The 25,191-nt window shown below is 38.2% G+C and overlaps 1 protein-coding gene across 1 annotated transcript in view; it reads right to left on the bottom strand.

The window, feature by feature from the left end:
* Positions 1–17,292, bottom strand: part of LOC149782995 (uncharacterized) — a 28,361-nt gene extending 11,069 nt beyond the window's left edge. Inside the window, exons 1-2 of the mRNA XM_089934953.1 lie at positions 17,101–17,292; positions 14,890–15,042 (exon numbers count right to left, since the gene is read on the bottom strand). Of these exons, the coding sequence (XP_089791079.1) occupies positions 14,890–15,042; positions 17,101–17,277 (330 nt within the window). The 5' untranslated portion in view covers positions 17,278–17,292. The remainder of the gene's footprint in view (positions 1–14,889; positions 15,043–17,100) is intronic.
* Between the last annotated feature and the right edge of the window lie 7,899 nt (positions 17,293–25,191).

Genomic DNA, 25,191 nt, shown 5'->3' with positions numbered 1-25,191 from the left:
ACCACTGGTGCCAAGACGGAGGGCCTGTCCTGTACACGTCTCCGTCCTCGACTTCATTTCACTCCCCATAAAAAAATCTATAAAAACCTCAGACCCTTTTTCGTCTGTCTCACACAGTGCGAACATGACGTCCCTTCAGTCGCATCTTCCCGTCAAATTGATTCGTGCCTTGTATGGCATCAGTCGAGAAAAAAATCCACAAACACGAGCTCGTGTCTTAGAAGCTAGTCTCAAAGAAGTCTTACGATGGTTCACGGTGACGGCACGTCAATTACTCCAAGGAATCATTCAGATTCCTCATCAAACCAAACGCTTTTTTGATCGAAACAAAGTCGCTTTGGTCCAACTGGCCGATCCCCGCATCGACACTCAAACCAAAAAACAAATCATTTTGAAGCCTGGAGGGAGCGGTACTCTAGGAGGGGTCATCATTCGCTCACTCTTAAGATGGGATCCTAATGCCCCCAAAGTTATACCCAAGACAAAAGTCCAACGAAGCCCCAAGAAGAAAAAGACCAGGTCCCCAAGGAGAACTTCTCCAGTGGCAGGACCCTCCTCTGACCAGACACCACCACCACCCCGGAAAAAGAAAAGAAGCCCCCAGAAAAAGAAAAGCCCACAGAAAACTAGTCGCAAGAGAGGCACTTCGGCCAGGACGCAACCTTACACTCGCAAACCACGACCTGCCACGGCGGTGACTGCATCTCCGGCAGCTTCACGTTTGTCCACTTCTCCGTTAATGACACCCAGAACTGAAGAGTACTTGGAGACGTTGATCACACCAAGAACTTCTCCGTTGATGACCCCCAAAAGAACTTCCCCAGTGGCAGGACCTTCCAATTTAGTGGCAGTGGCTGCTGCTCACAAAGTACCTTCTCCCAGAATCAAAGTTCAAGAAAGATCGGGCATGTTACAAAGTTTACTGGATTTGTCCAAGCAAGAACTGGCTCGATTTAGTCCGTTACGTACCCCTGCACGACGTGTCATGCCTGTCCTCAAACTAATACGACGTAAAGACAATCAGTGGCGACGCGTTCCAGTATAAAAAAGGCCTGTGACCAAGTCGGGTATCAGTGTTTTTTGGTGCTCCTGAAGACTCAAAGATGTCACCCTCCAGAAAACCCCAAGGAAAGAAAAGGAAAGGACTGCCACCACGTTTAGCCAAACATGGGGACATGTTATCTGTCCTGTCCAAAGCTTCTCCACCCCTACGAAAAAAACTCATTCAAACAGCCTCCAAAGAGGTCATCGATACCGTGTGCGAATGTTGTTTGAACGTTTTGAAAGGCACGATCCCTTTGTCCAAACACCAGAAACAATGCTTAGGCAAACATCGTCACGTTCTTCGCCAAATGGTTCAAAAGAAAATTCCCATTCGTCAAAAAAAGAAGATGTTAGTGCAACGTGGAGGTATTTTACCTCTCTTGTTAGGCCCCATACTGAAAGGAGTCTTGGGAACCATGTTGGGAGGACTGGTGGGAGCAAGATAAAAAGGCCTCGGAAGTTCCAAGATCTCAGAATCGACCCCTGACAACCCCATGGAAGGACGAAAACTAGCTTTAGTGCCTTACAAACGATGGATGGAATACCATCGGTGGCAAGAACAACACACCCCGCATTTACCTCCCAATCCCCATTTGAGCGAGATGTCCCAGTTACAACACGAATTGCAGTCCTTGATGGATCGCCAAGATTTGTCCGAAACAGAAAAATCGCAAAAGTACGGTCAACTCTTGCAACGACTGCAACTCTTTCACCAGAAAGCTTTAGACGAAACAGCTTTACCCACTCTGAAAGATTTTAAGACCTTAATGAAAAGTCCAGCACCAGTACCAGTACCAGTACCACCAGTACCCGTGACCAAGACAGAAAAAGGAGAAGAAGAGGAAGGGTTTCAAACTCCACCAGAAAAAGTACGCACGTTAACAACACCACCTACCTCCAGAATTGGATGGATTAAAAAGATGATGGCCACCCCTTCTTCCTCACAAGAGAAAAAGAAAGTGAAGACAGAAGTGAAGACAGAAGTGAAACAAGAACCGATATCCCCCGCTCAGACATCCTTCTCCTCTTCGACACCTATTGCTGACCGCACACGCAAAGCATTGCAATCCAAGAAAATACCCCAAGAGAAAAAGAGTAGCATCCTCCAAGAGTGGGTGTCTTATTAACTCACCAACCAACACAAAAAAATGGAAAAAGTCTTAGGCAGCATTTACTACGATCCCTCCCATCCTGCAGGTTACGCAGGAGTTCAAAAATTGTATCGTGCTGACAAAACGCGACTGAAAAGTCTCCGTTTACCTCAAGTGCAACGATGGTTACAAGAACAAGCTACCTACACTTTACACAAACCCATTCGACGCAAGTTTGCCAGAAGTCGCACCCGAGTGGAAGGCATCGATCATCAATGGCAAGCCGATTTAGCCGATGTCTCTCATTTGGCCAGCTACAATCGTGGCTACAAATATTTGTTTTGTGTCATCGACGTCTTTTCCAAATTTGCCTGGGTCGTGCCCTTGACTTCCAAATCGAGCAGCGAGTTAGTGCGAGCCCTGCAACGGGTGTTGAAACAAAAGCGGTCGTCACCCTCTTCGATGGCAAACGGACAAAGGCACCGAATTTCTGAACCAAGCTTTCCAAAAAGAATTAAAGAAACGTGACATTCATTTTTTTACCACCGAGAATCCCGAAACCAAAGCCAGCATCGTGGAACGTTTTCAACGCACTTTGAAAGAACGCATGTGGAAATATTTTACGCATCACCACACTCTGAAGTACATTGACTACTTACCGCACCTGGTGCAAGCGTACAACCAATCTTACCATCGAAGCATCGGACGTGCCCCGCAAGACGTGAGTCCCGACAACGAAGTGTTGGTGTTTGAGCGCCTGTTTGGTACGTCCCCGACGAGGGCTGTCCCCAAGAAAAGTGGAGAGTTGGCCGTAGGAGATTGGGTGCGCATTGGCAAAACCAAACGCACTTTCGACAAAGGTTACTTACCTAACTGGACGACCGAATTGTTTCGCGTCACTGGACGAGTGCATGGCCGTCATCCTGCCGTCTATAAATTGGAAGACATGAACGGAGAAGTGCTCAAAGGAACGTTTTATTTGCCCGAGTTACAACGTGTCACCAAAAAAGAAGACGACGTGTACGACATCGAAAGCATTCTCGAACGCAGAACCCGTAAAGTGGGCAAACGACGTGCCAAAGAAGTCAAAGTACGTTGGAAAGAATATCCACCCAGTTTTGATTCTTGGATCGACGCTTCGCAAGTCATCGACTATAAAAAGAAGTGACCATCATGCCCTTTCACACAGCAGACGCAGCTAGGTCGACCACTCCTCCTTCACCTAGTTCTTCTGTGCAAGATTTACAAAAACAACCCTTGTGGGTGTGGTGTGGAGAACGTGTGCCTAAAACGCAAATCGTCTTTTTCTGCCAAATCTTCGTGGTGTATTGTGTCATCGGGGCAGCCATCGCCAATTTGAGTTTGCAACAAGGAGACAAACAATTGTGGACCATTTTATTGAGCACTTGCATCGGTTACCTGCTTCCTAATCCCTCCCTGAAATTCACCTCGAACGGGAACCCCGGGAACCTTGTGTCCAGTGCCAGTGCCAGTCACCACTTCAATCACAACCAGAACCCCATTTTAGACGGAGACACGCCGCTGACGTCCAGTAACCCCTCGGACAGCCACAGAACTCTGGAATTATGAGTCACCAAAACCAATTTTACTTAACTTTACCCAGTGACAGTTCCATGGAGGTGTTTCCCAAGAACACGTTGTGCTGTTACACGGCCAAATTACCTCAGGCCATCCAGTTAGATCACGAAGCCCATTGGGAAGTGGCTTTAGTAGAAATGATTCACCCGACCCAAGTCCTCAATGTCCTTCCCAATCAAAATTTTTTTGATGTGGAAGTTCATGACGAGCAAATGCAACAGTGGATGGATAGCAATGTCAAATATGACAAGAAAACCCGTACACAAAAGTACACCACCTATCACTTGTTCATTCCCCCAGGCTATTATTTTAGTGGTCAACATTTGGTCAGCACCATAACCTCCAGGTTTAATGTCGTGTTTCTGAAAGCTTTGGAGCATGTCGACAAAAATGTCACCATGGAGTACCACAAAACAGCTCGTCGCTTCTTGATGAAATTTGAACGGAGTAAAATCCTGCCCATTTTATTTTGTCCTGAATTGTATGACATGTTGGGCGGAGACATGGACATGAGAAAGACCATGATGAAGAAAAACGAATTACCCATCGTTTACGACAACGAGTCTTTTAGCAAGTTATTTCGTGCCCCGGTAGAACTGAACCAAGGACTGAATTTGATGTTCGTGTATTCCGATGTGGTGGAGTACAACGTGGTGGGACACACCTCCGTACCGTTACTGCGTGTCATTCCTTTCAAAGTGGATTCTGCCACGAACACTGACGAGGAAGGTGGAAACACTTACCACGTCCACCGCGAATTTGTCCATCCTCACTATTTGCCGGTCAGTAAGTCGTATTTGGACACGGTCAACATTGCTATAAAAGGAGATCTGGGACAAAATATTCCATTCACCAAAGGAAAAGTCACTGTGAAACTCCATTTTCGAAAACGGTTCTCTCACGACTCTTAAGTCATGTATCCAGTGTACCGAGGGGTTGCTCGACAGCGAAGACACGGCTTAGGAGATATGTTAAAATCGGCCTTTCGTTCGGTGGCCCCGGTGTTGAAACCGATGGTGACACGCGGATTGCACGCCTTGAAAGATGCGGCACTGACGCAAGGCAAAGAATTTCTCCAAAATGTCATCATCGACAAACAAAACCCTAAAGAAGCCTTCATGAGGGCAGGCAAAAATGTCTTGCTGCAAACGGGCAAAGACATTTTAGGCCAACGAGAAACACCTATAAATGCCCTGCACGCTACCGAGTCAGGCATTCAGCAAGGACAAGGCAGAAAGAGACGACGAAGAAAACACCCTTTCACCAGACTTCAAGCGAGAAAGGCCAAGAAAAGAAGAACCGTTCGAGACTTAGACGTTTTCGATTATTGAGAAAAGAGACAAAAAAATGATGCACCGAGAATCTTGCGCTTGTTCCAAGACGGAACTGGATCTGTTTGCCATGCCCCCCACGATGATGACGATTCAAGAATCCCAGTGGGTGGAATTTCACCCCGTCTCCTCACTGACCGATTCCGCTCCCATCGAGTTTGAAATCAAAGGACAGCCCGAAGATTACATCGATCTGAATAGCAGTTACTTGTACCTGAAAGTCAAAATTCTAGATAAGACTGGAGGTGCTATAGACGATGAAGCAGTAGCTCTCGTCAACAATTTCATGCATTCCTTGTTCAGTGGAGTGGACTTGTATTTGAATAACAAACTGGTCAGTAGCAGCATGGATACTTACCCTTATCGTGCCTACCTGGAAAATCTCTTGACGTACGGAATAGATGCCAAGAACACTCATCTCAATGCCTGTGTGGTATGGGAAGCTGACGAACCTACCAAGTTTGAAATATTGGAAACTGATGAAAAGAAAGACAACAATGATGGATTTGTAGAACGAAGAAAGAGAATCACGGGAGCCGACACAAGTTTAGAACTGATTTATCGTTTGCATTTGGACATGTGGTTGCAAGAAAAGTATTTGCTGAACGGGGTGGATGTCCGCCTGAGACTGAATCGTAGCAGTGCCGCTTTCCATTTGATGGCTGATAGTGACGGTTACAAAACCAAAATCCTAGAAGCCAGACTCTACGTACGCCGTGTGGAAGTGTTACCTAAAGTGGGAAACGACATCAGTCAGACGTTGAGCAGAACGGCCGCCAAGTATCCCATACGACGCGTGGAAGTGAAAACCTTCACCATTCCCAAGGGACAGCGATCCATGATCGAAGATCATCTGTTCCAAGGACAGTTACCCAAACGTTTGATCGTTGGTATCGTCGAGAATACAGCCTTCAACGGAGCTGCCGAAAAAAATCCTTTCTACTTTCAACACTTTGGCGTGTCCAAAATCGAAGTCAGTCGCGATGGCAAGACCTTGTGTACCCGACCTTTCGAACCTGACTTTAAAAAGAAGAATTACTTGAGATCGTACTTGTCCTTGTACGAAGCCACCGGACAGTTAGGAACCAATACCAGTCACGGTATTACGTACGAGGATTATGCAGGAGTCTACGCTTTGTGGGCTTTCGATTTCACTCCAGACCAAGGCAGCGACGAGGGACATTTCCACCCTATAAAATCCGGCCAGATTCGTGTGGAAATTCAGTTTAAAGACCGAGACCCTGATGAAACGGTGAACGTCATCCTGTATGCAGAATTCGATAATACGATAGAAATCAACAGTTTGAGAGAAGTCATCCTAGATTACTAGAAACCATGGAAGACTGTTATCCCTCTTTACCTAGTGGAGAAACTTTTAGTGTTGCATTGTTGTTAAAAAATGTTAGAGTTGTTGTTGTTTAGTGTTAAGTGATTTTTGAATAAAAAATGTTGTGTTTTGAAAAAAAATGCCTTTGTCTTTTGTTTAGCTATAAGAATGTTGGATTGATGCTCTTTCATTTCTTACTATCCCTCTCATGACACTCACTGAACGTTGCGACTCAAAAACCGTGTGGGGGATGTTTTCCTTCACGTCCGCGCTTTGACTTTAAGAACCGGGTTGTTTCCAGTCTAACCATCCATTGTCGACTCATCCTCCTAAGAAGATGTGCTCCAAACTAGCTAAACTCAACGAAGCCTACGTGAATTTGCATAGGGTCAGACACAGTCTGATACCGAAGCCAGAAGAAATAGAGAATGTGAGAATGTTAAAAATCACTAAAGACCTGATAGAAAAGCTCTTCAGAGAAGAAATGAACAGGGAAAAAGAAGAATGGACAGAGAAGTACAGACTTCAGAGACAGCAGCAACAACAACAACAAGAGCAGCAGCAGCAACCTGAAGCTGACAGAGGCTTTGTCGATTGTCGTATGGACACCAAAGAGTTCTTCTTCTCTTTCCGAAGAAGCAGACCTATCGCCAGAAAGTCTATCCTCAGAGGACATCGCATTCTTAGAAACTAAAAAGAATGCCATAGCAAACAAAAAAAAAACAGCCCTTTTCAGGGCTACCCAATACTCTAGAAAAGAAATAACAATCGACTTGCCAATGTGTGTAGGTAGAGTAGTGTGAAAATAAACACTAACTCTTTTTTAAAAAATGTGAGGGTATGTGTTTGTGTGTTTGTGTTTGTAAGTGGTTAAGTAAGTTGGTATGGATAGTAGATTAAAATGATGTCTTTGTTTTTTTTGGTGTTTGAGGTGTAAATTTGGGGTTAGATTGGATTGCTTTGCGTATGTGGATAGTCTATTGAAGTGATTTATAAAAAATTTTACAATAGTGATGGGTAGCATAAAAAGTGAGTGAGTGTTTCTTTTAGGTCCGCGCGTTGTTGTTTTTTGGTCATGATGTAGGTAAGATCAATTTTATGTTTTTAGGGGATGTTTTCCTTCACGTCCGCGCTTTCACTATAAATTGAAACTCGTTCGGCAGTCCAGCTACCCTTGTTGATTCATCAACACCAAAAATGAACACGAGACTGGAGAAACTGTTGGAACTTCATGTGCATCTGGAATATGCCAGGCGCATATTAAATGAACTGGCCGCGGAAGCCATTGTGGAGCAGGGAAGGATAAGAGAGGAGGAGGAAAGAAGAAACAAAGAGGAGGAGAGAAGATATAAAGAAGAAGAGGAAAGAAGATACAAAGAGGAGGAGAGAAGATACAAAGAAGAGGAGGAGGAGGAAAAGGAGAGAAGAAGAAGAAATTTCAGAATCCCAGAGAGCGAAAATTGGGATTCTGAAGCGACATATCCTGCCTCTGCTCTCTCCCCCAAAAAGGTAAAAAGTAACTGGGGGACAAGATGTGTATGTGGCGCTAGGCCTGGAAGGTGCCACCATTAACCAGGTGTCCATGAAGTTCAAAAAAAAAACAGCCCTTTTCAGGGCTACCCAATACTCTAGAAAAGAAATAACGATCGATTTGCCAATGTGTGTAGGTAGAGTAGTGTGATTATAAACACTAACTCTTTTTTAAGATAGTGTGAGGGTATGTGTTTGTGTGTTGGTGCTTGTAAGAGCTCAGGTATGTTTGTGGGAATAGTAGATTATGGGTTTCTTTATTGTTTCTTAGCGTAGGTGAAGAGTATAGTTAGGGTTCTGTAAGCGCTCACGTACGATTGTGTGGATAGCAGATTATGGATTAGTTTATTGTTCTTAGCGTATGTGTTTGTGTGTTTGTGTTTGTGTGTTTGTGTTTGTGTGTTTGTGTTTGTGTGTTTGTGTTTGTGTTTGTACCCGCTCACGTACGATTGTGTGAATAGTAGATTATGGATTTGTTTATTGTTCTTAGCGTATGTGAAGAGTATAGTTTGGGTTTTGTAAGCGCTCACGTAAGATTGTGTGGATAGTAGATTATGGATTTTGTTTATTGTTTCTTAGCGTATGTGGAGAGTATAGTTTGGGTTTTTATTATATGAAATGAGAAAGTATAGTTTGGGTTTTATTATATGAAATGAAAAAGTAGGGGGATGTTTTCCTTCACGTTCGCGCGTTGTTTGGTCATGATCTAGGTAAGATCAATTTTACGTTTTAGGGGGGATGTTTTCCTTCACGTACGCGCTTTAAGTATAAGAACCCATAGTATTCGTCGTTCAAACCATTCCGCAAAGAATAAAAAAAGAAGATGGCTTCTAACCAAATGGACAAAATACAAACATTACAAGACGTTTTAGACAACTTAGGAATGATGGAGCAGATGTTAATAAGACTGGTTGAAGACCATTATTCCTATAGTCCCCATCGTGTAAAGATGGAAATTAATAACTTAAAAAAGGTAAAGGACAAGATTAGTGGTGTCATGAAAGAGATAAAGGAGGAGAAGGAGGATGAAGAGGAAAGAATAAGAATAAGCAAATGGAACGAAAAGATTGAAAAAGAAGAAGAAAATGAGAAGAGGAAGAAAGAAGAGGAGGAAGAGAAGAAGAAGAAAGAAGAGCAGGAGAAAAGAAAGAGAAGAAGAGAAAGAGTGTTGGAGATAAAATAAGAACTTGGTGGAGAAAAAGAAGAAATTAGAAGCAGAAGAAGAAGAAAACCCAAAGGCCCTTTTCAGGGCCAGCCATATTTCTCGAAAAGAGATAGCCTTTCCATTGCCTACCCCTTTTTTTAAATTTAAATTTAAATTTAAATTTTTTTAAAAAATCCCATATTCAATTCCCCTTGTCCCTAGACAAACCCAAACTCTATTCCCATGTTAATTTCCCCTTGTCGCTAGACAGACCCACACTATAGTTCCATGTTAAATTCCCCTTGTCGCTAGAGTGACCCACGATTTTTCTCCATGTTAATTTCCCTTGTCGCCAGATTGTCCCACGATTTTTCTCCATGTTAATTTTCCATTGTCGCTAGAGTTGCCCAAGGGGTCTTGTAATGCTAATTCCCATTGTCACTAGGGTGCCCCCATTTACTACTATTCTCTCACGCCCCCGTCTCGACCGCATCCCTCCCCTCCCATGTAATAGAGATTAGACTTGAATACAAAAAGCGCACAATTCTTCTAACAGCATGTGGGTACAGTGATCTATCAACATGCATATTTTAAGACGACGACCTCCAGTGTGCATGCTACGAATGCATACCTCTTCACCCTACATACGTCACTCTTTCAAAAGTACATAATAACTGGTGAGCGCCCAGTTGTTCTTCTTAACAAAATGTGGGTTCCGTGATTTATCAATATACATATCTTACGATGATGACCTTAATATGCATTAAGTTTTATAACAATTTTAGAGTTCATACACTATATCCAGCCGTAAATAAGACAGGTAAGAACTATTACAAACATCAAAGTGAAAAAAATTGAAAACATATGCACCTTCAAATAATGATAAAAATATATACCAAATTTCACACTGATCCTTACTGAAACGTCCCAGACAAAGCGAAGAACATGCTACGTTAATTAGATTGTGTCATACTAACCATCAAGACTAAAGGGCAACAGCTATGACAATTAAGGGAGCAAAGTGATTTGTCGATATGTGCATCGTCAGTGATGATGATAATATTTACCAAGTTTCATTTCAATCCATTAAAAAGTGTTGGACTAGTAGAGCTGTTTTCATTTGGTTATATTTTACACCAAAAATATGAGAAGAAAAGCAAATCATACACCCCAAATTTATTTTTCCAATTAATTTTCGTATTCTTCATTATGCTTAAAGCAGTAATCAAAAGTACTGTCATCATCTGTAGTTCCCACTTTACTTAATAAGTGTTAAATGGATCACCTGTATGTCATCATCTTTTGATGTACAAGCCTATTCACGTGGACATTCACTCTGTAATTGTGTTCAAACATCGAATTCTAGAAGGACCTCAACATTGCTGATGTGCAAAATGAGTTAACAAAATACAGCACATGCGATACAGTATTATGTAGTTATTATAATGATACATGTAACCATTTTCAGTTCTCCTTTGGCTATTTTAGGTCAATTTTTACAATACTCTAAAATGGTAATTATAATAATATTTTGATTAAATTTTATACCTTGCAATTATAGAAGTTCTTTACAAATGTAAGACCTGATTATATATGAAAAGAAAAAGAATATAATTTAAAATTCTTTTATGATTGAACATATACTTTAATATTTTTGTAAACATTGTACACGAGTCGACCTACAGACTTACAGACTAACGGACGCAAGGACAAATGGACAGATAATATATATTAGCTTTTTACAGTGATATTTTAACAAGTGCACAGTAGAAAATGTGATCATCTAGACAGATATTTTACCAATAATTCAAGTATATTCATTCATTATACGAGCGCATTGGTAATTTATTAGACATGTACTATCCAGTTTAAATGTAGAGTTTTATGTTGTTGTTTTCTGTGTCTGCTTTGAACATGAGCACATTATTATTATTCCAGGATCAAAATGAAAAATTATTAACATACACATATTACAATAACGGGATTTATCTATCTAGTAGGTTGCGTTCCGTAAAATACTCTCCGTCAAAAAAATATTCCTACCCTAACTTATTGTAAGACAAATGACCCAGGCATGCAATGCAATGTTCCTGCAATGCCTCCCGGTAACACACGGCATTGATAAGAACGTTTGCATGCTGTAAATATAATGGATTACTTTCGTAATGTATCCCCTTGAAATTAAGCGACATTCACACTTAAACGTTCCCTGAAGATATGCACAACAGTGCATTACATTCCATGTACATATGATGTTTAGAAATGATTTCCATGATGTCTGATTCCTTCTGTGAACTGATAATTTTGGTTATGCCGTATTTTATGCATAGACTCGAAATTTATATTTACCGCTATAACCATGGTAACCAACGTTGACATAACAATGTTAAATTGAAGATAGATGGTCAGTTAAACATAAACCACACGAGAACATTAACTGATACAGGACAACTTTTATTAAGAACACCAAAATTTTTAGCTTATTTATGATCAAATACTTTTATCAATGTCCGTTTGTAACTTGTTCAATATTTATAAAGAATATAGTCTATTTTGCAAGTATCAATACAGTAATGTTTTCCCTCGTTCGAGGGATAACTATTGTACCAAATATATCTTAGACGGTCCTTAGCGCTCTTTGTTCTGAATCAGATGGATTAACAATGTTGTGATATAAACTGCGTGTAGCTGCAAGACAAAACTAGCAATAACACTAAATTAAACTGCGGGAGCACAGTGATTTCTTGATATGCCTATATTCAAGTAAGGTATGCGCGTCTTTTTTTTCTGAAGAAAATTATTTAAAATTACATAAATTGTCCCTATTATGTAGATTCTGGCAAGACTATGACACGTACGTCAGTGCTAAAATAAACATAAGCGAAACGTTTTCGTGGAAACAAAATAAGGTGTCCGAGGTAGTCGGCTGTACATAATGGAAATATTCACATAATTTAAAAATGTTGCAAAACAAAAGCGAGTTTTACTGATGCGATCGTTGACAATTATGCATATTGTGATTCTTGAATATGAATGCAGGAGTTTTAGGTATAAAGTCAATATTTTCACCATCATATTATGACATCACCTTGTTATTTAAATAGCAACGATTGTCCAACTGTGAAGAAGTAGAATAATTAAATGAAAAGTTACTGTTAGCAAAAGTTTTATAGAACAAACAAAACCTAAATATAGCTATTGCAAGTGGAACGTTTAAAGGTATGATGGATACAAATGTAACTGAAAAGAGTTGGAAAAGATGGACGAGAAACAAATGCTGAGGACAAATGAAATCGTTACAAATGCTACATCTGCTAAAAAAAAATCAGAATTAATGTTAGATACCAACATAGCTATTTATACTGTTATATCAATGATTAGCAAAATTATTCCAATTGACAACATAACAGTTTGACCGATTAGACAGAAAGAAGAAAATATGACATCAGATAGGAACTAGCTACTTCACTGGATGTTTATCATTCAAGTTAGGATTAACTTCATGCGCGTTGACTCAGTGTTTAATACTATTCACAATATCTATTTCAAAAGTCCAACAAAAATAAAGAAGAAGAAAATGATAGGAGAAGAATGTTAGGTAGATGAAAGAATGTTGATAGTTGATGCGTTGTATTTCTGACAAGCATTATTATTACAACTTTTGAAACCGCTTCATGTCATGCAGTCAAATTACTAGTGAAACAGACTAGAGGAAAAAAAAGAGATAAAACAGGTTAGTGAATGTTTTTCGAGACCTCCTCAGACATACACTTTGCCACCATGAATGATTCAACTTTAGTATTGTGCTATTCTATCTTTTTCTCGAAAACATTTTATCATATTTTCATGTTTTCACTGGCTACTCTATATCTACTTTTTTTAGCAGTGAAAACGTTTTCTTTATTGATTAGCGTCAGAAGAAATTATCAATATAAAGTTTATCACCACCAGGCTATGTAAAGTTTAGACGCCTACGGTAGAAGCCAATTAATGGAACATTTTACAACTGGTATCTGATATACTGTTGGTTTTAAATGAATGTAAAATTTTATTTCTTGTTATTTTAACGACTACAAAATATTTATAACTGGTATTTTTGCCGGTCTTATTCATGGATAAACTTTCATTTATGCATTTGTCTTGCACCTTTTAAGAATGTTCGCAGCAAGAGCTGTTCCGTAATAATCTGTCTTGTCTTGTCTTTCCTTTCATTTCGTTTTGGTCATACTATTATATATATATTATTGTTATGTACCCAATTACTTTTCAAGTCAGAGTAAGTAACAATGAAAGATGGTTTGCATTAATAATAATAATAATAATAATAATAATATCATTGTTACAATGAAAAAAAAAACGTTTAGCTGACTTTCAAAATTTCATTACAATTCAGTAGAAGTTTAACAAGACAAGAAGCAAGCCAAACCATACCAAAAGCAATATCTGCCAGAGGCACAATCATAACAAAGCCAAAGATCTACGTAGAGTTGAACTTGGCAGGCAAATTGAAAACGCTCAGAAGAATTAGAAAAGCAAAAGCTGCATTTTTAAAGAAAGAGCAACGACAGTCTAACACATCACAAAATGAAATAAGACTAAATTTCATTAGATTTATACGGTGACCTACACACAAGCCCGCCCATACACATGTAATGAGATATTATAAAGCTTTACTTATATTCTTTCATTTGATTATGTGATCGCTGATCTCGGCTCAAGGCAAGCCCGTTTCGCTAATTGTCTTTACAGTTTCACTGCTGTAGTGATATGTTGAAAAGTGAAATAGGGTGAAATCTCTGGTGACAGGAAAATTGACCTTGGTCAATTATCCTATGTCAATTACCCGCCGGTCAATCACCTCCTGTGTCAATTACCCTGTATGAAAAGAACGGTATGTGGTGCGTCCGTACGATATTAATAGCAAGAAGATGCCTTCATGTGAGAAAGATGCTTTAATCAAACAAAAACATGTACATCTTATACAAAATAGTATCTGTCAGCAACAGGTTTTAGGAACTTAATTAAGATGAGAGCTTCCTTATAATTTGGATAATTTCCAAAACTGCCAATATTATATCTTTAGTCCGCTTACTCTATGTTTAACATATGTTCCTGTTCAATATATTATGCATGGGGTGGCCGTACGATATTAATAACAAGAATATACCTAGTAGTTGATAATTTGTTGATCAATTTGTCATCAGTAACTGTCAGAAAACGTTAATTTGCATTCAAATATGAATTTGGAATACCTCTTGTGCACAGATATGTACCACATATGACCAATTTTTAGTTGATTAAGCATAATAACAATTTTGCAGTGAGAACCAAATGTATGCTAACTGTTTTGACTGACATTAAATTCCAGTTATCCGCCAGTGTATATTCCTAACTATCACTCACTTTACACTTTTAAAGTTCCATAGTCCTAAACATGGAATACAATTCTTTTCCTCGCTATCCAGGAATTAAAAATTAATCCGATATTCTATAATGTGGTGTGAACTATCACGGGGTTATTTAGTCAGATCTATTAGGGTTGGCACTGTTTTTACTAAATGGAACGTGATTTTGACAAATTTTCATTAGTCTCATAGTACCAATGAGCTAGTGACTTTGACTAGTGCAGTTAGTAATTTCTGATTGGCTACTTGGTCGGTTTAACTCTGGGCCCAGCCATCCTATGCACAGTCAAATTAACCATTTTACCAACTTTTATTTACCATTGATTTTTGTTGTTGTTGTTGATTTTGTTTGTTGATGTTGTTGTGTGTTCATATTCATATGTTTCAATAGCGTATATAACTTGCTTTTGCTACCAACCTCAGATGGATGCAGGCGAATGCCAAAGAAACTATCAAGCCTCTCCTTTTTGGCCTTCTCTGCATCCTCGCTGGTCCAGGGCTTGATCCCTGGGAAAGACTTTGACCCGTCCCCACGGACTGCAATGTGCCTCCTCCTGATTACTTGGCACCGCTGAAAAAAAATAATATAAGGCTGGTAAGGAGGTAATGTTATATGTTCGAAAATTATATATTCGGAAAATAATTAGCTATGAATTCTTTAAAGTATTTACCATTATTCCTTAGCGTTCCTGCACTCAAAGTTGGGAGATCATTGTCAGCCAACACATCTGTCACTATTACGTCTTTGAATTGCAAGTTTTGATCGAATGTTTTTAATTATTGGAGTCATTAATCATTCCTCTGTGATAAAATATTTTTAATTATTGGAGTCAATAATCATTCCTTTTTTTATAGAATGTTTTTACTTGTTGGAGTCATTAATCATTCCTCTGTGATAAAATATTTTTAATTATTGGAGTTAATAATCATTCCTTTTTGATAGAATGTTTTTACTTGTTGGAGTCATTAATCATTCCTCTGTGATAAAATATTTTTAATTATTGGAGTCAATAATCATTCCTTTTTGATAGAATGTTTTTAATTATTGGAGTCAATAATCATTCCTTTTTTTTATAGAATGTTTTTACTTGTTGGAGTCATTAATCATTCCTCTGTGATAAAATGGTTTACTTGTTCGAGTCATTAATCAACCCTTTTAACTTGGAACTGAGATCTCCTTTCTAATTATTCTGTTGTAACATAATGTTGCTAATTACAATTAGAAGAATGGTGATAATATCTAAGTGACCTCATTTAATTTGTTATGAGAGTGTTTTGAGACACTGAATAGTAAAGATAATGCATTGTAGTCATGTTTGAGTGAAACATGGATAATACAATAATAATAATAACACCACAATGATATCATCTATTTTGGACAGGATTTCTTGTAATAACTTGTTGAAGATATTGCTCGCGTAAATTGTATCATCATAAACCAAATTTTCGACACAGTTTGATTTCAAATTCCCATGAACATATGTAGTTAAAAACTCTCGCATTCGCCACAGGCTGTTATATTTCCATCTCAAAATCCAACAATAATATTAACATTAATATTATTACACATATTTTGCAGGATAAAGTTATGCGTGTGAATAGATAGGTAATTAAGTTATTAGGTGTATTGGCAGGTGGGTGCATAGGTAATTAGATACATAAATCTGTATTTTAGGAGATAAAGAGGGGAGTTAAAAATTAGGCAGGTAGGTAAATAGAAGGAAGGTTTGTTTATTTGTCTTTATCTGTTCATGTTCCATATCCAGGCAAAATAGAAAGAACCCAACAGGCTAATTATCGATGTAATTTTGGTGTTGATATTTTCGATATAACAAAAGTTGAAAAGTTTAAAATGTTCTGCTAGCAGGAAATGCAGGCTACATAGAAGTTTCGCAGTGGCAATGCAATTACAGATCGTTGTCAAAGTGTCTGGATCTACAAAAAAATTAATTATCCGCTGCTAGACCATGCGCGCAAGATTTGAACTGTTCCCATCTTCGTTCATAAATATTTAATCATGACTAATGTAAGGTTTGGTTTGTTGCTTTACGGTTCAGCAACACGAGTTGGTTTGTGTGCCGAGACTATTTGAAATAAGTACTTTGCCCCAAAACACACTAGGGTAGCTGGTCCAGGCTTGTCTGATGCTAGTATTCGAACCCGCATCCTTTCGGTCTTGAGTAAGACAGGCCAACCACCGAGCCACCGCGGCTCCGACTAAAGCAGGGAGAAAGGTTGCTAAAACTGTAATTAGCTTTATTCCAAACCGTGTCGAAATACTCCAGAAATGAATTAAAAAGAATAATAGTATCTGAGATCTATGGACAAATTAATATTTTGTTAAATTTGTGTATCGGCTTTTTTATTGGTTACGTATGTCACGCTGATGATAATTTGCTCGAATCTACAGATCATAGATACAAATTGTCTCCAAGTCTCAATCATTTTGCTTCATATTTCTACAACGAAGTTCAATCTTCTCTCTTCTTACTTATTTTGTATTTTTTTTTTTTTTTTTGCAAAGTGGTAAAGTTCAGTTTTATATTGACATTTCATAAAAGTTTAGCCATGAAACTCATGGGACTTCTACGGAATTTCAGGCTTTACTATGCCGACGAAAATGACTTACTTCTAGTTCATTCTTCCAGAAACCATCCCTTTCTTGTGGAGTCCATTCGGATATTCCATATATGGATCTATGGTTCTCCTCTGACATGTTGGTGTCTCTTTTCACTTGATCACTACAGTAACGTCTGGTTGCTATAACAATATGTTCGATTACGTCACTTGCTGTCGTTAACGCCATGATAAGAGGGGAGTGAATCAACCAAGAGTGTATTTTAGTTTAATACAGCCTAAATAATTAACTTATCGTCTTTCAATGATAAATACCCATGCGATTTTTATTTTACTTTTTATATTTTTGTTTTTAGGACCACTTTTAATTTTTAAATTTCTTTTAACAAAGTAAAAAATATACAAGGTCTTTTTTTAATAGCAAGTATAACCAGTGCGAAAAACCTGCGAAATTCCTTATTTTTTAAAACTCCGACCCTATGCAAAGTCCAAAACTGTAGAATGGCACCTTAAGATAAATATGAAAATTTGTGCATTTAATTTTCTTATTTTCATATCATCATGCATGATTTTCTCAACAAAACGGTTCATTATTTTTGCTATGCATGAAAATAAGTTAATTATGATTAATTTGTTCTTGCTTCCTAACATACCTTGTGACCGTATTGTGTGAAATGATCTTAATTATAGGGAAATTAGAAGTCTTAGAACACAGGAGTGAAGTCAACTTAAATTTAAAATTGCTGCATTAAGTGAAAGAAAAACATGCTGAAAATGTTTTCATTCATTTTTAAGGAAATTAAGGAAAAACTGATGAGACAGCGGATTAGCTTATATGTTCATTTCCGGATGTGCTCACCTGTCTTGGAACACTATACATCCTCATTTCCAGATGTGTCCACCTGTCTTGGACCAACATACATGCTCATTTCCAGATGTGCCCACCGTTCAAGTTTCACATCAGTAGTTGAAGTAGTATAAAAACTATTGTCTACTCAAGGAGGGTGGGCAGACGGCAAAAGCTGATTCTACATATCGCCTCCCCCCACCCACCCAAGACCTTACGGGCAGGGCTATGCAAAAAGAAAAATCAATGAGATTTCATCTCTATGAATTAGGCTAGCTTCTCTGTCTGGAACAATTCGTAGCAATTGTTTTTCTTCGTAAACTCAAGTCCTGCATGAGTTACGTTTTCATTCAAGCTATTAGCTGTTTCGAGTTTATTAGTGTCGAAAGGCAAGATAAAGCTTTGTGCTTCAATGAGCATGAAATTTATTCGTGTATTCGTGTGATTAGTGTTTTACTTTCCGATTTTTCCTGTCTGCTTATATGAACACGAAAGCAGTGTGTCGCTCCATTTAATAAGAACACAAAAAATGAATGCTTTAGAGTTACCATGTTAAGATGTTTCGGAACTGGATCTTCAACTTGCAATCAAAACGATCTCGGACATAATTCATGTCTCAAATAGTTAAAACCAAAATAACTATTGGCAACTAATTTTCCAAGATGGCTACCAATATGTATGAAGAATACGTTTTGCTACGTATACCTTCATTAGCTGTAACACACTACATGTGTTCATTGCCAATTAAAACATTACATTTGCAAACCATGTGTTCTCTCCCCACCCCCACCCCCATTATATTAAAAATATGATTTTGTGCACATTTATGAAACCCCCTCATTGTTGTGACAGTCTGACTTATCTGTGGGACGAAGAAATAAGATACTTGGCAAGATCATGAAGGTTTGGTTTGTTTTTAAACCAACTACGCTTGGTGGGGTTGTAAGGGGCCGACCATTTAATCTTCTAATAAAAAAGCCGCTTCCTACAATGCCAGATAGAGAATTTTCCCCCGATGTGACTTTCCGTGTAGGAGTAGTGATATGATTTTCGAGACAGCCGCTATGGTGGCAAAATTGGATGTCTGGGCAGCATCATTTTCATTTAGGATGAACTAGACATCAGAAGAATTCATGTGGTGAAAACCGCATGCTGATATGAATTTCCGTTCGTAACAATAAGAAGATTTTCAAGATGATCCTAAGGTGTCCAAACTGTAAGTCAGATCGGCATTATTTTCAACTCGGACTAATTGCACATTTTAAGTTCTGTGGTGGAAAAGTCGTGCAGACAAGAACATCCTTTCAGATGGAGTAGTGACGACACTATTTTTAAGTTGGCCGTAATATTGTATGTCCAGGCAGCAACATTTTCATATAGGATTAAGCAGACTCATAATTTGTACTCTGGTGCAAACCCCATGCCAAAATGACTTTCCGTTCTGGCAGAATAATGGTAGCAAGATTTTCAAAATTGTTATCATGGCGGGCATTTTGATTTCTGACCAACGAGACATCGTTTAGGAACAATCCCATGTTGACATCATCATCCATTTAAGAGGCGAAAACGATATTTTTAAGATGGCCACTGAGGTGGCCACAGGCCCGGTCCTAGGGCAAGACGAATGAGGTAACCGCTTTGGGCCCCGCGCTTTCAGGAAATCAACTCCACAATGCAATTTTTTTTTTTTTTTTTTTTTGGCTTGGAGGCCTCGCTCATCATTTGCTGCCTTGGGCCCCGCACATCCTAGGGCAGTGCCTGGGTGCCCATGTTGGATGTCCGGGCAACACCATTTTCATTTAGGCCCATGATGGTGCTCTACAAATTATTGCGTAATTCTAACAGATTGGCATGTATAAGGTGAAGTTGTTTGCATTTGCAACATCCACATTAGAGAGAATGTTGGCATACCTCTAGGATTCTTTACATATTTTAGTTGTGGAAACTGATCAAAGCACACGGCTAATCTGTGAATGAATTTTGCAACAGTAGGACATACTAACTTCTGAAAGAGCAATGAATGAAGTACAAAATATATTTATATTTATTATCCCTAGATTATCTGATAACCAGAAATGTTTGATTGTAAGGTGACATTGGGATGGTTTCCCGACCCAGTGGTCAACCTAAAACGGGGTTAATAAAAAAAAAAGTAAATAAAAAAATAAAAAATAAATATATAAAAAGTAAAAAGAAGTTATTGGCTCCTTTGTTTACAATTTACCTTTAAATTCCACGAGGGACAATGACCAAGCAGAGATAGCTGTTTGTTGACAGGTGCACATATGAAGCAAGGAAAAGCCGTATACTATACACCAAACCAAAGTGAATTAGAAGTTATTTTAACAATGTATACCATACCATATAGTGTCTTTCTTTCAACTAAACAAGATAACCAGTGAGGAAAATCTGGGAAATAAATTCTTTTTCTTTAAATATTGAACCCATTGTAAAGCATGAAACTGACATCACATTTAGTCTTCCGATGAAATCCCCATGCCGATCTGACTTTCCGTTCAGGAGGAGAAGCAATATAAAGAATTTCAACATGGCTGACATGGAGGTAATATTGGACAACAGATCAGCAACATTTTCATTTAAGACCTACTAGACATCATAAGAAGTCTTTTAGTAAAATCCCCTGTTGATATGACCATCATTCGGGAGGATTAGCAATAGCAAGATTTTTAAGACGGATGTCCGAACATTTTCATTTCAGACGAAATAGGCCTTGCAATAACTACGTGTTTAAAGTTTAATGGCAACCCCCCCCCCCAAGTACTTTCTTCGGAGTAGCGATAACAAACTTGTTCCAACGGACGGACGCCATACGACAACAGGCCATCCCATAAGCTACTCTGGTTTATTACTAGTCGAACGAAAAAGTAACAAGGTCCCCTCCAAGGGAAAGACGCTCCAGGAATAGAAGAGTGGACCGTTTCTTCTTTTTAACTATCAAGTGTTGTAATCACATATGATATTCTTCAACGATTTTTAAATTTAGCTGACGTGGTAAACATATTGGATGTCAGCTTGGCACCATTTTTATTTAGGACAACATAGACATTATCATAAGTCTTTTGTTGAAAACCCCAAGTCATAAGATCATGCATTAAGAAATAGTGACAAGAACAAGATGATCTTTAAGTCAGTCGTTGTAACAGCCATATTGGATTTACGAATGTAAGAACTACCGACCTGTGGAAGATATTGGTAAGTTCTCTTCCTACCCAAGTTAGTCCAATTCGGGACTCGAACGCACGCAGGTAGGAGTGGGATGTGACTGCTCTGTGAAGGGGAACGCCTTTGGTCATTCAGGGCCCTCAATACTGTCGTGTTATGTATATTTAATTTTATTGTTTGTTTTACGTTTTTTTAATTCCATTACATACTATTGTAATTAACATTGTATGCTAGACTTGACCTTGTCCAAAACTGAGCTAATTTCTGCTTGACCGGATTGTTTTATTTTTTTATATTTTTGTATTATATTTAAACAACTAATAATAGTTTCATTATTATCTGTGTATGAGCTTATTATCAGGATTATTATTCAGGTAAACAAAGAAGTAAGTGTGTTGATCAGGGTCATGGTTTTGGAGTTACCCAAGTGAAATTTGTCGGCTATTGTGTTGTAAATAAATAAGGCTCATTAGACATGCTAGAAGGTTATTTTCCAGTAGGCAATGGTTATTTTTAGAAAATGCTAATTGTGACCCGAGGTCAAGCAGAAAACTATTATCATCTTCTGTATGGGGATTTTATCAATATTGCTTTAACATCTAGCACTTGAAGTTGTATTATGTTGCGACCAGTTTGGGCTGAATTTTATTTTCTTCAAATTATTAAATTCAAGTGATTATTTTCTCTGGAAATACAAAGGTGCTCTGATAAAAGTCTTGGATAAAGATATTCACTGGACTTTATACTGAATTCAAACCTGGAATAATATTTCACATCAGCACTTACGCAGCCCATAACTGACACATCATCACCTTCAATTTTGGAGTTTTATTCAGGACTTTTTATTACTAGGAATTGTGTCTTTAATTCTTTGATTATTTTTGGATTTAATTCGCAATACCGTAAGTTCTTTTAAATTTTTTTTTATCATTTTTCACTTTGTATTCTAGAGAAATAATTTGTTTAATTTTACAAAGCTTGTTGTCTTCACTCTTTTCTGTTAATAATTTTAAGAGCTTATAAATCCTAACAGTAGGTGTAGCAAAAACAAGAATTTCAAGATGGCCATCATGGCAGGCATATTTTCTTGGTTCTGTTTTCATTTAGGACCAACTAGATAGTTACTCTTGTGACAACACAATATCACTACGACTTTTCATCTATTGGTTGTAGTAATGACAAGGTTTTCATGATTGCTCTTGTGGTGGACATTTTGGTGTATTTTGTGGGCTTAACGCCATTTTTCAGACCATGATAGGTTGAACATGGTGGCCAGTATATTTGGTGGTGAAGAACCTGAATAGACCCACAGGAAGCTACTGGCAAGCCAACTCGAACCCACATGGACAAATGCGAGTAATTTGTAAAGCAAGAGCTTTAGAGAGCCCAGAGTGGCCGAGTGGTCTAAAGTGCTCTCCATTACGGATCACTGCCATCTCACCTCTGTCTGCGTGGGTTCGAGTCTCGGATTCGGCCAATGTGGATCTGTGAGAAAGCTTGCCAGTAGCTTCTCGAGGGTCGGTGGTTCTTTCCGGGGATTTCCCGGTTTCTTCCTCCACCATTAATACTGGCCGCCATGTATAGCCTATCGCGTGCTGAAAAATGGCGTTAAATCCTACAACAACAACAACAACAACAAGAGCTTTAGACCATTTGGCATTCTGGCGCCCACAGCATTTTGGATGTCAAATCAGCACAGTCTCACTGGAGACCAATTGGACACCATGAAAAGTATTCCAATGAAAACCCATGTTGATACAATTTTTCATTCAGGACAACATAATGGAATATGCTTTGCCATATGGCAGGTTTACAACATAAAATGTGTTCAATGCATACAACCCACATTTTTATGACCTACAAAAAGCATGCATCTGTTATCTTGTCAAATAGTGTTGTAGTTTACTTGATATTGTACTGTCCTTGTTCTACTGTTTTTTAAACTGCTGCCGTTTTGTCTTTATCTATTGTTGCACTGTCTTTTAACCTGCTGTCAACCCTGGCATGCTAATGCCTATATCGGTGTTTTTATAGTTTAACTATGTACAATCTGTGTACCTGTCTGTTGAATTAGGAAATACTGTGTCAGTAAAATAGCTCGTACAGGGCCAGCGTTTAATTTATTTTACGCAGTCCACCTATGTTAATGAAATTTCTTACAACTTGCAACCAATGTACATAAAATAGAACCTAAATATGCAGACTTTGCCACGTTTCCTATAACCCCAAAGAGTTGTATATTTAAGGGCTTTATCATGGCTTGCACAAGTTTTCAAGCAGCATTTTCTTTTCTTATAGAACCAGAGATTTCTTCCTTGTTCAGTACTGCAAAGAAAACAAAAAAAAAAAAAACGAACTGGTGCAACCTACAGAAAAGGGATGCTACTCCATCTGGCAACTACCCATATTGTGTCATTTAAGCCAATTTTCTCTCGATTTACTGCAATGGCTTCGTGGTACAGGTGCTGGCTCATTACGTAAAGTGTGTGTGTGTGTGTGTGTGTGTGGGGGTAATCCTACTATCTGACCATACCGGTGGCCATTTTGTGGTCTTTTGTGGTGTGCCCTTCAGCAAGTTACTTTACTCCACCTGCCTCAAAACTAAAAAACCTACTTGTGTTCCTGTGCCATAAAACACCAAATAAAACCAATTTTTTTATCTTAGTGTCCTGGTCAGCCAAGAGGTCAAAGGTACACACCTTTATGGTCACTTGCACATCTCTCCATACAACTTTGAGTCTAGGATAAACCAGTTCAAGTATGCCAGAAAGCATGCTGGTTAGCTTTCCCATGGTCTATGGCGCTTTCCCATTTTTTTCTCTCCACCAAATATACTTGCAATCATGCATTAAACCCCTTGAAGCAAACCAAACTTAGCTATTTTTGGAGAATTAAATAACATTATTTCCACAAAATACAATCTCACTCGTCGACATCTTTATGTCAAAAACATGGGAATGCACTGCCATCCTCATTTTAAAAAAACAGGAAAGGGGGGAGCATTATTTGGCTGTTTAATGGTTGAATACTCATTTAATACACGTTTGGAAAAAAATTTAATAAAGAACTTTTGCTAATGAGTTTTGATTTTCTGTGTAAATTAATTTTATGTTCAAGATACCAAACATCTGAAAGTTCATTAAACAAAATAATTCCGTGTGGTTTCAACAGCCGTGATGTATACACAAAAACATTGTGTATTACATCAATTTGTCGATTCACAACAAAAACTAAGGAAATTTCATGAAACAACTTTCAATGTCAAAACTATATTCTTTTTTCTTGTTCTGTTAGTAAAATGTTGATGATTTCATTTGCAAGTAATAGTGAAGCTTCTCATTTCTCATCCTTGAGGAAATCTCCGAATGTAAAAATAATTTTTTTTTAGTTCACTACAAACTTGTTTCTCCATAATGAACCATATATGTAACAAAAACTTGTTATCCATCAGGTACTCAATTTGCTTGCCCACCTTACTATCTTTTGATCACATTTGTGAACGAGTCAGCTAGTTTAATTATATTACTTGCACATTAATATTTAGAGCGGCACTTGATTGGCCAACTAAAATGACCCCACAAAGGACCACGACTGCTAGCTCTTGTGCAGTTAGGATTTGCATGCCTTTCAAGTTTTCCACCCACTTTATTAGATTTGATACAAATTACATCATTAACATGATAATATAAAAGCAGGTCTTCTTATAACAGAATGGAACAATACAACAAATTCTTCCAGAAGTCGGTGATCACAAGATGACCAACACTTAATTAGGTTCTCAGAGAAATGCTTATGAACATAGCTGTGACAGTACATTGACATTTTTCATGTCTGAATACAGGATGGCAGATTTCATACACGGTAACATTGAAACCAAATAAAAAGATGGAACTAAAACATGAAATTTCACTTGACAAAATTTGTTCAATTAAAATTTATTAGTGTTGCCACTAGTAGGCATTAGTTACATTTTCATTGATCAAAGTTTTGTAAAATAATGTTATTTTCAGCGAACCAAGAATGTTGTTTCGAAAGAATACTTAATAAAATATACAACTTATTAAAAGTTAGGAATTTCATGATGCTTATTCAAGTTCTGGGGTATCATCCACT

Source organism: Sinohyriopsis cumingii, chromosome 15 (assembly GCF_028554795.1).
Source record: "Sinohyriopsis cumingii isolate HCF-2022 chromosome 15, ASM2855479v2, whole genome shotgun sequence".
Lineage (NCBI taxonomy): Eukaryota > Metazoa > Mollusca > Bivalvia > Unionida > Unionidae > Sinohyriopsis > Sinohyriopsis cumingii.
This window is presented reverse-complemented; position numbering and strand designations above follow the sequence as displayed.